The sequence below is a fragment of the Taudactylus pleione genome, unplaced genomic scaffold (assembly GCF_031769625.1).
Source record: "Taudactylus pleione unplaced genomic scaffold, aTauple2 ptg000433l, whole genome shotgun sequence".
NCBI classification, from domain to species: domain Eukaryota; kingdom Metazoa; phylum Chordata; class Amphibia; order Anura; family Myobatrachidae; genus Taudactylus; species Taudactylus pleione.
This window is the reverse complement of record NW_028284835.1, coordinates 524734-540330: the sequence shown is the minus strand read 5'-3', so window position 1 is coordinate 540330 and position 15597 is coordinate 524734. Positions and strand designations below refer to the sequence as shown.

The window sequence follows — 15597 nt, the reverse complement described above, 5'->3', positions numbered from 1 at the left end:
AGTGTTAGACCTACCTGTTACACATGATAGATACAATGTTACACATGATAGTGTTAGACCTACCTGTTACACATGATAGTGTTAGACCTACCTGTTACACATGATAGATACAATGTTACACATGATCGTGTTAGACATACATGTTACACATGATAGATACAATGTTACACATGATAGTCTTAGACATACCTGTTACACATGATAGTGTTAGACATACCTGTTACACATGATAGTGTTAGACCTACCTGTTACACATGATAGATACAATGTTACACATGATAGTGTTAGACATACATGTTACACATGATAGATACAATGTTACACATGATAGTCTTAGACATACCTGTTACACATGTTAGTCTTAGACATACCTGTTACACATGATAGATACAATGTTACACATGATAGTCTTAGACATACCTGTTACACATGATAGTGTTAGACATACCTGTTACACATGATAGTGTTAGATCTACCTGTTACACATGATAGATACAATGTTACACATGATAGTGTTAGACATACATGTTACACATGAAATATACAATGTTACACATGATAGTCTTAGACATACCTGTTACACATGTTAGTCTTAGACATACCTGTTACACATGATAGATACAATGTTACACATGATAGTGTTAGACCTACCTGTTACACATGATAGATACAATGTTACACATGATAGTGTTAGACCTACCTGTTACACATGATAGTGTTAAACATACCTGTTACACATGATAGTGTTAGACCTACCTGTTACACATGATAGATACAATGTTACACATGATAGTCTTAGACATACCTGTTACACATGATAGTGTTAGACCTACCTGTTACACATGATAGATAAAATGTTACACATGATAGTGTTAGACCTACCTGTTACACATGATAGATACAATGTTACACACAATAGTCTTAGACATACCTGTTACACATGATAGTGTTAGACATACCTGTTACACATGATAGTGTTAGACCTACCTGTTACACATGATAGTGTTAGACCTACCTGTTACACATGATAGTGTTAAACATACCTGTTACACATGAGTGTTAGACCTACCTGTTACACATGATAGATACAATGTTACACATGATCGTCTTAGACCTACCTGTTACACATGATAGATAAAATGTTACACATAAAAGTGTTAGACCTACCTGTTACACATGATAGTGTTAGACCTACCTGTTACACATGATAGATACAATGTTACACATGATAGTCTTAGACATACCTGTTACACATGATAGTGTTAGACCTACCTGTTACACATGATAGATAAAATGTTACACATGATAGTGTTAGACCTACCTGTTACACATGATAGATACAATGTTACACATGATGGATACTGTGTTAGACATGTGTTACACATGATAGTGTTAGACATACCTGTTACATATGATAGATACAATGTTACACATGATAGTCTTAGACCTACCTGTTACACATGATAGTGTTAGACCTACCTGTTACACATGATAGATAAAATGTTACACATGATAGTGTTAGACCTACCTGTTACACATGATAGATACAATGTTACACATGATGGATACTGTGTTAGACATGTGTTACACATGATAGTGTTAGACTTACCTGTTACATATGATAGATACAATGTTACACATGATAGATACAGTGTTAGACATACCTGTTACACATGATAGATACAATGTTACACATGATAGTGTTAGACCTACCTGTTACACATGATAGTGTTAGACCTACCTGTTACACATGATACACAGTGTTAGACATACATGTTACACATGATAGATACAATGTTACACATGATAGTGATAGACATACCTGTTACACATGATAGATACAATGTTACACATGATAGTGATATACATACCTGTTACATATGATAGATACAATGTTACACATGATAGTCTTAGACCTACCTGTTACACATGATAGATACAATATTAGACATGTTACACATGATGGATACTGTGTTAGACATACCTGTTACACGTAATAGATACAATGTTACACATGTGTTACACATGTTAGACATGATAGTGTTAGACATACCTGTTACACGTAATAGATACAATGTTAGACATGTTACACATGATGGATACTGTGTTAGACATGTGTTACACATGATTGTGTTAGACATACATTTTACAAATGATAGATACAATGTTAGACATGCGTGTTACACATGATACAGTGTTAGACATACGTGTTACACATAAAAACAGAGCTGACCACAAATCATTTTTAAGGATAATTCTTTCCCCTTGCCATCCTCCATGGCTGCCCTGTACAATGGGAAGGTGTCACCCTGACCGTATGTAATGCACCAGTTCCCCTGTGTCTGCCAGTGATTCCCCGGCTGCTTCTGAAGGAAATATAGTACTAGTAAAGAGTACATGCCAGGTCACCAGGATCTGCCCGTTCCTTCTTCCTGTCCCGCCCCCTGCTGGGGGGTTCATCTGACCGTTGACTGGCGGGGCACACCCAGGCTCACAATGCGCATGTAGTTAGAGGCGGGACAGATTATTATATAGATCTCTGAAACAACATTTCTCCTAAATGTAGAAGTCAGTAGAGGGTAATATATCCAAATGATAACTGACTACAGAAAACACGGACAGATATTCAGCCTGTTGCCTCCGCTGGCTCCTTCCATACCTCCTGTATGATAACTTCTCTAATCCATCTAGAAACTACAAATAACTATTCAGTATCAATAAAGCCCTTTGTACTTGACAAATACAGTGATTGCTGTCACTTGGTTTAGCGAATTTCCTCTTTCCTCCACCGATTGTGGGACGGTAATATATAGCCTGTAACACACAGCGGCAATCCTGCGCTGGCGATGCGTAAATAACTGCGTCTATTCCTTGGATGTGATTCGCAGATGCAACTTGTGGCAAAAAACTGGATTGGCTCTGGGAACCATACACAGGTGTCTAGGGATGTTCCGCCCCCCTCGGCCTTGCGCCACTCGCACACCTCTTTTCTGCAAGGGGATTAGCTCCCTAGCCCATATCATTGTAATCTCTTGTCTATATTAAATTTTCTGGGTCAAAGGGGCGACTTTCCGAATGTCCTTCGTGCTAGATTTTATCACCAGGCGGGATACCTCTGGTTGGTTCTCGATTAATGTCATTTTGTGAAGCAGCGGTCTGCTTGTGGTAATAAGTCCTGGGCACTATGGTTGTGTTATAAACCCGTCTGAGAGGCGGAGCTGGGTCTGCTGCCCCTATTCCACCCTGCTTCCCGATGCCGCCGCAGGAGCGCCCTTATTGGTGCATGGCATCCGTCAGCCATGAATCTCTGCCTTTTGGAGACTGGCACTGCCTATTACAGAGTGACGAGGTCCCGCACAGGCTGATTTATGCCTCATGGCCATAGTACTGGTCAGTGTTTGTTTATAAAGTGAAGGTTTAGCAGTGTGATTGGGTGTAAAGTTGGTGTGTTGGGTCTTTGTCCAGTTTCAGGATGAGGGTTTTGCTCCTCAGTATTATTTGGGCAGGGTGGCTGTGAGCGAAGATTTGTTCTGTATAATGATAGAATCCTGGTGACAAGTAAATAACTGCGTTCAGTCCTCGGCTCAGGATATTGGTGTCGCGGAGCTCCCTCTGTACCCTCTGGTACAGCTGGGGGCGGGTTTGGGAATCCAAAACTTTGTCTGGATCGTAGACTATGGGGATTGGATTAATATTCATGAAAGACTTTGAAGATCTCTGCAGCTCTTGTAAACTTGTTGGATTGTTCAGCTGCAACATTTTTCCTTTGTCTGGCGGCTTTTGTCTTGCCGGTCAGCAGTCTCTAGGTATATGACAAACCTCCACAAACACACACACGCCTTATTCGGAGGTGGGCGCTAAAGCCGCTGTGATTGACTGACTGACTTTTTACGCAACGTGACTACGTTTTTTTTAGACGAATGCCGCAGCCGATGGAATTCTTAGGGAACGCCCGCCAGTTGTGGTGAAAAGATGCCGCTTAGCTTAGAAAGTGACACGCCAGCATTTGGCTATCCCACCCGCCTGTTGCCACCCCGACCGCTTCTGTCCGACAGTGACCCCTCTGCATGAAGCACACAATCTATTAAATCTGCGCTTGGTATAATGTGACTTAGCTTAAGCTTGTGTGCTGGGCAAACTCTCCAGGGGCTACGTATCATTATCCTAGGAGTCGTCGCTGGGACCTGGATAAACCGCCATCGTTTCCTGGACTGAGTGACTATTGTCCAAATTTAGAATCATCATTACCGTTTATTTGTAAATCGTCACAACATTCTGCAGCGCTGGATGATGAAGGAGCTGCAGACGTGTGACCGGGTGGAGGGGCCGTGTAGCTGATAATGTCTCAGAGTAGAGGGCCTGGATTATCCCAATGCTCTATATTGTCATCCGGACACCCCAGACGGGCGAGATGCACTAAATGGAAAATGCGATTAAAAATCCAGTTTCCGCCGGGGTTCCGATGCGGAGGGTAACAGTAGCTATTGCTGTCGTTACCCTATAGAAGCCTGTGGGCTTCTACCGCATCGCGCTGGTATGAGGCATCCCAGCATGCCCCGCGGCTGCCGCGTCACTCTGCGCATGCGCAGATGGACTCCCGGGTCATAAACCCAGAAGTACACGGGGCTGCGCGGATCGCAAAGGACAACTCTAATCGGAAGAGCTGTACTGATCGCATGTTAGTGCATATGCGATCAGTAGGGGTGCGGTGTGTGGCTGTAAGTAGCGCACTATGTTAGTGCATATGCGATCAGTAGGGGTGTGGTGTGTGGCTGTAAGTAGCGCACTATGTTAGTGCATATGCGATCAGTAGGGGTGTGGTGTGTGGCTGTAAGTAGCGCACTATGTTAGTGCATATGCGATCAGTAGGGGTGTGGTGTGTGGCTGTAAGTAGCGCACTATGTTAGTGCATATGCGATCAGTAGGGGTGTGGTGTGTGGCTGTAAGTAGCGCACTATGTTAGTGCATATGCGATCAGTAGGGGTGTGGTGTGTGGCTGTAAGTAGCGCACTATGTTGGTGCATATGCGATCAGTAGGGGTGCGGTGTGTGGCTGTAAGTAGCGCACTATGTTAGTGCATATGCGATCAGTAGGGGTGCGGTGTGTGGCTGTAAGTAGCGCACTATGTTAGTGCATATGCGATCAGTAGGGGTGTGGTGTGTGGCTGTAAGTAGCGCATCCCGCCCATGATCATATCATTTTTTTTTTTTTTATATATTTTATGTCGGATTTGAAGTGATATGTAATAATTACTGGAGTGTTTCTGCGGGGAGTGCATTATTCTGTCCCCGTTATTCAAGTTACTATCCGGCACTATGTTCCGCTCGGCCGCTCACTGCATAGAAGGGTTATTACATTGCCTGGCACTGGTTCATTGTCATTTACAATTCACTAGAAGTTTAATCACCCATCAGATGTAATCATTACCTAACCTGCCTCGCTCTGGGTGGCGGAATGTCGGCTTCACATTACACATTACACTATTTAAATGATGATTTGTATTTAAATTAAAACAAATCTGTTTTTACAAACTTTTTACATTAATCACGTCTAGGGCGCGATGGCGGCTCTTCCAGGGGTGGGGAATCACTTCAGCTATGGTCCGAGGCAACGATAACATAAGAGTCCAGCCATACGGCCGTTCATAGCAGGACAACGGCAAAAAAAAAAAAAAAGGGGAAAATAAAAATTTACTTTTGTTTGATATAATTGTCAGCAAAGCTGAGAGCAATGAATTGCTGGGTGTGCCGAAATCCTGATCCCCTACGGAGCGCTGTCACATGAACAGTCAGGACCCCCTTTCCCGCTATTGTGCGTTGTCCGTGGTACTTCCTGCCTGTAATCCACCAGAAGGACATTGTAGTTCTTCTTATATCCCCTACAGCTGGTAAAGAATGGAACGGAAGCCGCAAAACAAACGTGTATATCTATTTTTGCCACTGAGTATTTTTGTGTTTATGTGTTTGTATGTCGCATTACGTAGTTCTTGAATAATCCGTCCACACAATGGCTGCTGCGTATGCGATAGGCGAACTTTAAAGATTGTAGTTTTAAATGGCTACAAATGATTTGTATTCTAGTTGATTTAATCTATAGATGAAGGAAAAGTGTGCCAGGAAAAAGCAAGCCAATCCCCTTCCAAATATCTTTACAGCATAAATTTACTAAGCAGTGACTTTTTTCAAGCTGCTGCCTCTTGGCGTGTTCAAGCCCGAAATTTAAAATGGCGATGATATTAAAAGCAAAATGTGCTGGGCAAAGAGACTCGCACTCCAGTTATATTCATAGGCAGGTGATGTTCAACATTAATGGATGCTCTATAAATACCCGACGCGTTTTACTGCACAGTCCACAGTTCAGTCAGAGTGGAGTCCACTCGTATTTGTCCTTTTTAATGTTGATTGGTGTGAATCCCTGCAGCTGCGGCAGATGGCCATGTGTATAATGCAGCTGGTGTGGCAGATGCTGAATCTCTACTTCGTCTGTGTTCCTTTGAGAATAACTCCCGGAGACCAGGATTTCTGGTGATAGTTTATCTCTATGTTAATTCTGATACTGTGATGTGGTTATGGGCATAGAAATCATTTGGGAACACCCTGATCCATCCAGCATTGTCCGGGCTGGACTATATTCCTCATTCCTCCGAACATTGAGCAACGTCCGGGGGCAATGGGCACCCTTATGTTGTTTTTTCCTCTCTTCTGGTTTACCTTCTCTCAGATAGGTGTGGCTGGTAGGTGCCAACAAATGGATGTCGTCGGTGGGCGTCTCCAAATTGGCACCATGAAACAGTTCTGGTCGGTGGGCGACACCACATGGAAGAGAACGGTGGGTGTCATGAAATGGGAGTGGCTGGAGAGTCATGAAATGGGAGTGGCTGGAGAGTCATGAAATGGGAGTGGGTGGGGAGTCATGAAATGGGAGTTGCTGGTGAGTCATGAAATGGGAGTGGCTGGCATGTCATGAAATGGGAGTGGCTAGGGAGTCATGAAATGGGAGTGGCTGGCATGTCATGAATTGGGAGTGGCTGGCATGTCATGAAATGGGAGTGGCTGGCATGTCATGAAATGGGAGTGGCTGGGGAGTCATGAAATGGGAGTGGCTGGGGAGTCATGAAATGGGAGTGGCTGGCATGTCGTGAAATGGGAGTGGCTGGCATGTCGTGAAATGGGAGTGGCTGGGGCTGGTGACGTTATGAATACTCTCAGTGGGTGTGACCGTGGCAGAGCTGGTGAATCTGCAGCGCTGTATACAGTATGGAATCTTCCTATGTGCTATATAACCAGAGATTTGAATAGTCGGAGTTAATGAATGATCACCACTGTGTGTTGCAGTTGGTTTTGCAGGCTACAATAAATGTTTTGCATACGTGTGATGTGTATACTGTACCCTTGTCAGTCAGGTCATGTACGGCCCTGGGAATTGAGAGAGGGCCTCTTTCCAAACCAGAAATACCAGCTGCCATAAATTCCACCTACTCCAATATCTCTACTGACCGATACTGATGGATGCACAGTACAACTGCTCGTACATACTGCGCACATTGGATCCATCTCTTGCCATCACTTTAGGCTTCAGAGCTGCACTTTAAGATAAATATATTAATGTTTACTGAACGCTAGTCCTTAGTCATGTTCAGTATAGATACTATGATGGGGGCTGATCCATGCAAACGGGCAGAGTGCAACATGTTCCGATGCACCAGCCTAACAGCAACGTGTCCTTGGATATTGTATTGAAGTATTTGCAACTCTGTTAATTATTTAAAAATACCAAGTAAATAAAATGTTCAATGTAGGTAATCCCTATTTCTGCGGAGAAAGACAGTGACGTAATCTGATATTAGTACTGTTGGTCGTAAATATACCTTGTTATACTCATTTTTTTTCAGTCCACTCCTCTATAAAATATATAATATATAATTAGTACCTTCCTTTGTTGTTCCGTCTACTGCTGGTACAGTCCCTTGTTGCTCCGTCTGCTTCTGTACATATCCTGCTCCCCCAGCACTTGTATACAGTATATGCTTGTATTAATAAAATATATAAGATGCTAACTGTATAGCTCTAGATATAAGCAGTTATAAATACTCCGCATGTGACACATTAATGAATTTCTTACCAGTCTGTAACGTAACAGGCACTAGAGGACCCAGTGGCGTATCTATAATGGGTGCAGTGTGTGCGGTCCAGGGGGCCCCGCACCGCACACACTGCACCCATATTTTTTTTAAACTTAGTGTCACGCTGGGAGGCGGTTTTCTGGAAGCTGAGGCCTGAGGCTGCGGGAGGAAACGGAGGCGAGGGGCCTGAATGTACGACCTCCGCATCCACGGGTCTTGGGCGTTGGCGAGACCTAATCAAAGGTGCGGAATCTAACCCACGAGATGGTGTTCGCCAGTGACCCCACCAATCGGGATATGGGCTTGCGCTGCACATCGTAAGCAGGTCCGCGGTCCTTTGACTAGGTGACCAAAGCCTGCGGGAAAAAGGAGAGACGAACAATCGTGGCCCAAAGGGTCTGTGCCAGTAAGGGGCACGTAGGGACACTGTACTTGAGGTACAAGGAGGGGTGCACTGCGGTGCAATACTGTAACACGTAGGTAGGGACCACAGAGTCCAGTAACGAGGTGGGTAGTGGTACTGGAGCCAACCAGAGATTATGACGCTGGAGAGGTGGGTACGTATAACTAAACTCAGGCTGTGATGGTAAAGCACTGGTGAAATGGATAGTATACTGCACACAGGCGGCGGTGGTAATGCACTGGTGGAATGGAGGTATACTGCACACAGGCGAGGTGGTAACGCACTGATGAGAGGAATGGTATAGCTGTACACAGGCTGAGGTGGTAACGCACTGATGAGAGGAATGATATAGCTGTACACAGGCTGAGATGGTAAAGCACTGATGAGATGAATGATATAGCTGCACACAGGCGAGGTGGTAACGCACTGATGAGAGGAATGGTATAGCTGTACACAGGCTGAGGTGGTAACGCACTGATGAGAGGAATGATATAGCTGTACACAGGCTGAGATGGTAAAGCACTGATGAGATGAATGATATAGCTGCACACAGGCGAGGTGGTAACGCACTGATGAGAGGAATGGTATAGCTGCACACAGGCTGAGGTGGTAAAGCACTGGTGAGATGAATGATATAGCTGCACACAGGCTGAGGTGGTAAAGCACTGATGAGATGAATGATATAGCTGCACACAGGCGAGGTGGTAACGCACTGATGAGATGAATGATATAGCTGCACACAGGCTGAGGTGGTAACGCACTGATGAGATGAATGATATAGCTGCACACAGGCGAGGTGGTAACGCACTGATGAGATGAATGATATAGCTGCACACAGGCTGAGATGGTAAAGCACTGGTGAGATGAATGATATAGCTGCACACAGGCGAGGTGGTAACGCACTGATGAGATGAATGATATAGCTGCACACAGGCTGAGATGGTAACGCACTGATGAGATGAATGATATAGCTGCACACAGGCTGAGATGGTAAAGCACTGATGAGATGAATGATATAACTGCACACAGGCTGAGGTGGTAAAGCACTGATGAGATGAATGATATAGCTGCACACAGGCGAGGTGGTAACGCACTGATGAGATGAATGATATAGCTGCACACAGGCTGAGATGGTAAAGCACTGGTGAGATGAATGATATAGCTGCACACAGGCTGAGGTGGTAAAGCACTGATGAGATGAATGATATAGCTGCACACAGGCTGAGGTGGTAAAGCACTGGTGAGATGAATGATATAGCTGCACACAGGCTGAGATGGTAAAGCACTGATGAGATGAATGGTATAGCTGCACACAGGCTGAGGTGGTAAAGCACTGATGAGATGAATGATATAGCTGCACACAGGCTGAGGTGGTAAAGCACTGATGAGATGAATGATATAGCTGCACACAGGCTGAGGTGGTAAAACACTGATGAGATGAATGATATAGCTGCACACAGGCTGAGGTGGTAAAGCACTGATGAGATGAATGATATAACTGCACACAGGCTGAGGTGGTAAAACACTGATGAGATGAATGATATAGCTGCACACAGGCTGAGGTGGTAAAGCACTGATGAGATGGATGATATAGCTGCACACAGGCTGAGGTGGTAAAGCACTGATGAGATGAATGATATAGCTGCACACAGGCTGAGATGGTAAAGCACTGGTGAGATGAATGATATAGCTGCACACAGGCTGAGATGGTAAAGCACTGATGAGATGAATGATATAGCTGCACACAGGCTGAGATGGTAAAGCACTGGAGATGAATGATATAGCTGCACACAGGCTGAGGTGATAACGCACTGATGAGATGAATGGTATAGCTGCACACAGGCTGAGGTGATAATGCACTGATGAGATGAATGATATAGCTGCACACAGGCTGAGGTGGTAAAACACTGATGAGATGAATGATATAGCTGCACACAGGCTGAGATGGTAAAGCACTGATGAGATGAATGATATAGCTGCACACAGGCTGAGGTGGTAAAGCACTGATGAGATGAATGATATAGCTGCACACAGGCTGAGGTGGTAAAGCACTGGTGAGATGAATGATATAGCTGCACACAGGCTGAGATGGTAAAGCACTGATGAGATGAATGATATAGCTGCACACAGGCTGAGATGGTAAAGCACTGATGAGATGAATGATATAGCTGCACACAGGCTGAGATGGTAAAGCACTGATGAGATGAATGATATAGCTGCACACAGGCTGAGGTGGTAAAGCACTGGTGAGATGGATGATATAGCTGCACACAGGAATAGATCACTGGAAGCAAGGGAACCTGGAACGAGAGACCACTAGTAACACTAGCAGCGACAATGGTTGTTCAGGCAACTACCTGATTGGTCCACAGCGGCAGCTGACCGGCCAGACTGTCAGGGGAGGAAGGATAGTCAGAGAAGGAAGTGTCATGGCGGCGCCCATGACAGGAACTCCGATCCCCGCGCACCAGGCCGCCCGAGACACCAGCATCAGGGAGAATGCTCAGCACCTCCCACGTCGCCGAATCAGCCGCCCGACTGCCCGGGAAGTCAGAGGAAGCCGGCGGGACGGTAAGGGACGGACGATCCCCGGCTGAACTCTGACACTTCGCTGTCGAGGTCCCGCGTCAGGTGTCACTGCTGCTCAGAATACCGGAAAAATGGCCACCGCGGCCAATTTCTGGTGTTCTGCGCATGCGCAGTATACTCTGGGCACAGTCTAGTGCCCGGAGTCTACTAATGATCCGGTGGCTGGCCAGCCGCGTTAGTCGGCTGCCAGCCACCAGGGAGAGAGGAGGGGGCCCCACACAAGGAATGCACGCGGGCCCTCTCCTCTCTTAAAACACCCCTGAGAGGACCCAACACTGCCCATTGGCTGGTGATCTTTGTACAGCCGTGGCCAAACGTTTAGAGAATGACCCAAGTATTGGTTTTCACAAAGTTTGCTGCTTCAGTGTTTTAGACCTTTTTGTCAGATGTTACTATGGTATACTGAGGTAACATTACAGCATTACATAAGTGTCAGATGTTACTATGGTATACTGAGATAACATTACAGCATTACATAAGTGTCAGATGTTACTATGGTATACTGAGGTAACATTACATAAGTGTCAGATGTTACTATGGTATACTGAGGTAACATTACAGCATTACATAAGTGTCAGATGTTACTATGGTATACTGAGGTAACATTACATAAGTGTCAGATGTTACTATGGTATACTGAGGTAACATTACAGCATTTCATAAGTGTCAAAGGCTTTTATTGACAATTACATTAAGTTTATGCAAAGAGTCAATATTTGCAGTGTTGATCCTTCTTTTTCAAGACCTCTGCAATTCCCCCTGGCATGCTGTCACTCAACTTCTGGGCCACATACTGACTGATGGCCGCCCATTCTTGCCTAATCAATGCTTGGAGTTTGTCAGAATTTGTGGGTTTTTGTTTGCACACCCGCCTCTTGAGGATTGACCACAAGTTCCCAATGGGATTAAGGTTGGGGAGTTTCCTGGCCATGGACCCAAAATTTTGATGTTTTGTTCCCCGAACCACCTAGTTATCACTTTTGCCTTATGGCAAGGTGCGCCATCATGCTGGAAAAGGCATTGTTCCTCACCAAACTGTTCTTGGATGGTTGGGAGAAGTTGCTCTTGGGGGATGTTTTGGTACCATTATTTATTCATGGCTGTGTTCTTAGGCAGAATTGTGAGCAAGACCACTCCCTTAATTGTCAATAAAAGCCTTTGACACTTATGAAATGCTGTAATGTTACCTCAGTATACCATAGTAACATCTGACACTTATGAAATGCTGTAATGTTACCACAGTATACCATAGTAACATCTGACACTTATGAAATGCTGTAATGTTACCACAGTATACCATAGTAACATCTGACACTTATGTAATGCTGTAATTTTACTTCAGTATACCATAGTAACATCTGACACTTATGAAATGCTGTAATGTTACCACAGTATACCATAGTAACATCTGACACTTATGTAATGCTGTAATTTTACTTCAGTATACCATAGTAACATCTGACACTTCTGTAATGCTGTAATGTTACCTCAGTATACCATAGTAACATCTGACACGTAAGTAATGCTGTAATGTTACCTCAGTATACCATAGTAACATCTGACACTTATGTAATGCTGTAATGTTACCTCAGTATACCATAGTAACATCTGACACTTATGTAATGCTGTAATGTTACCTCAGTATACCATAGTAACATCTGACACTTATGTAATGCTGTAATGTTACCTCAGTATACCATAGTAACATCTGACACGTAAGTAATGCTGTAATGTTACCTCAGTATACCATAGTAACATCTGACACTTATGTAATGCTGTAATGTTACCTCAGTATACCATAGTAACATCTGACACTTATGTAATGCTGTAATTTTACTTCAGTATACCATAGTAACATCTGACACTTATGAAATGCTGTAATGTTACCACAGTATACCATAGTAACATCTGACACTTATGTAATGCTGTAATGTTACCTCAGTATACCATAGTAACATCTGACACTTATGTAATGCTGTAATGTTACCTAAGTATACCATAGTAACATCTGACACGTAAGTAATGCTGTAATGTTACCTCAGTATACCATAGTAACATCTGACACTTATGTAATGCTGTAATGTTACCTCAGTATACCATAGTAACATCTGACACTTATGTAATGCTGTAATGTTACCTAAGTATACCATAGTAACATCTGACACGTAAGTAATGCTGTAATGTTACCTCAGTATACCATAGTAACATCTGACACTTATGTAATGCTGTAATGTTACCTCAGTATACCATAGTAACATCTGACACTTATGTAATGCTGTAATGTTACCTCAGTATACCATAGTAACATCTGACAAAAAGGTCTAACAACACTGAAGCGGCAAACTTTGTGAAAACCAATACTTGTGTCATTCTCAAAACGTTTGCCCATGGCTGTACACAACAACAGTATAACCATGTAAACTGCTCAATCAGTTTATATGTACAGCTCTGATGAGCAGGTCCCTCCCTACGCCTTGCATGTCCCTGTTTTATGTATGTCCCCGTATTTCCCACTCTCTGCGGAGCACCGTGACACCTTACAGATCAAGACAATAATGCTAAAATGTTTTAGACAGAACCTTCTGCTACCTGGAGTACTCTGTGTACAGACACGCTGTTTGCATGCCCCTCCTAGATCCATGTATGTATATCTGTTTGCACACGCGTGTCATTTTTTGCAGGTGTTTGGACTGATATTTACCACAGCCCAAGGACAGATCCTGGAGAGATTCGGGGTCCAGGCTGGGAACATTTTACTCTGCTGCTTCCTGCTGGTGGGCGCAGTTATTACAGGTACCATATTCTCTACACCCTGCTTCCCCACCAACCTTTCATGGGTGTTATTTGTTGTGATTCCTCAGCATGGCAAGGAAATGTAATGCTATGTACATATTAGTGTTCAGTCCCTTGCCGTTCAGTCTACTACATACATATCAATGTATAGTCTCTTGTTGCTCCGTCTGCTCCTGTACGTATCCAGGTACAGACCCTTGTTGTTCTGTCTACTGCTGCTCCTGTACATATACGGGTACAGTCCCTTATTATTCATTATACTCTTGTACATATTAGGGTACAGTACATTATTTCATGTAATCTTGTTCATATCAGGGTACTGTACATTATTTCATGTAATCTTGTTCATATCAGGGTACTGTACATTATTTTGTCTATTCCTGTTCATATCAGGGTACTGTACATTATTTTGTCTATTCCTGTTCATATCAGGGTACTGTACATTATTTTGTCTATTCCTGTTCATATCAGGGTACTGTACATTATTTTGTCTATTCCTATACATATCAGGGTACTGTACATTATTTTGTCTATTCCTGTACATATCAGGGTACTGTACATTATTTTGTCTATTCCTGTACATATCAGGGTACTGCACATTATTTTGTCTATTCCTGTTCATATCAGGGTACTGCACATTATTTTGTCTATTCCTGTTCATATCAGGGTACTGCACATTATTTTGTCTATTCCTGTTCATATCAGGGTACTGTACATTATTTTGTCTATTCCTGTACATATCGGGGTACTGTACATTATTTTGTCTATTCCTGTACATATCAGGGTGCTGTCCCTTGTTGTTCCGCCTGCTCCTGTACATAAGAGTACTGTTCCTTGTGATGTCAGATCATGGGCAGCTCAGAATAGATCCAGTGGCATGAAACTATATAGCTAAGTGTGCGTTATATTGGATATGTGACAAAATAAATAATCTTTCTCTGCTTTTATCTGCCTTGCAGGGTTTATTAAGCCAGACTTGCGCAGACAGAGAGCCAATCACGAGGCAGCACACACTGTAAGTATTGGTGTATTTGTCAGCCCTCAGTGTCTGGATAATAGCTCATCACAGCTCTCAGTAAACCAAATGCAATTTCTAATTTAGGCCATCCGTATCTCTCTGGCTGTTGTGGAACTACAATTTTCAGCATGCTCTACTGTGACTTGTAGTTCCACCATAGCTGAAGAGCTGCAGGCTCCATATATCTCCAGTGTTATAGGAGCGGCTCACTGAGGGGGAGGGGAGGTACCACATTACTCTAGTCTCAGTTCTGTGATCCCATGTGGACACGTGGAGATTCTGGCTGGAGCACTTTGCTGTACAAAAGAGACAAACCTGTTTGTGTTGGCACAGGAGTAACTGTGCATGAACTGGACAATGTGGGTTACTACAGAACATCCCTTAGGCAGCGGGTTGTCCCTGGAAGCTACTGCGTGCTCAGCGATGGCCGTCCCGGTCTGTAAGGCTTCCTGCACATGGCTCCCTGCTCATGTTATTGGGAAAATTCTTGTATCCCATAAGAAATGTATGTGTGATATTAGCACCGGTGACCTGCGCCCAACTGCAAGGAGCCTGTGTGTCTGACATTAGATTGTAAGCTCCTCTGCAGCATGGACTGATCTGATGGATTACCTCTGGTATATGGGGCAGCAGACTACGGGCCTGAGTCACTATGCTATGCAACATTGCGTA

At 43.8% G+C, this 15597-nt stretch overlaps 1 protein-coding gene across 7 annotated transcripts in view; it reads left to right on the top strand.

Moving 5' to 3' along the window:
* The window catches only part of FLVCR2 (FLVCR choline and putative heme transporter 2), a 61640-nt gene that overhangs the window by 43968 nt on the left and 2075 nt on the right, over positions 1-15597 (top strand). For 5 of the 7 annotated variants that reach the window (XM_088447465.1, XM_088447464.1, XM_088447469.1 and 2 more), the window contains exons 9-10: positions 13796-13907; positions 14867-14922. In XM_088447465.1, the coding sequence (XP_088303591.1) occupies positions 13796-13907; positions 14867-14922 (168 nt within the window). Of the gene's footprint in view, positions 1-10897; positions 11097-13795; positions 13908-14866; positions 14923-15597 lie in introns of all 7 variants that reach the window. The other 2 variants (XM_088447467.1, XM_088447466.1) reach the window with 1 other exon arrangement.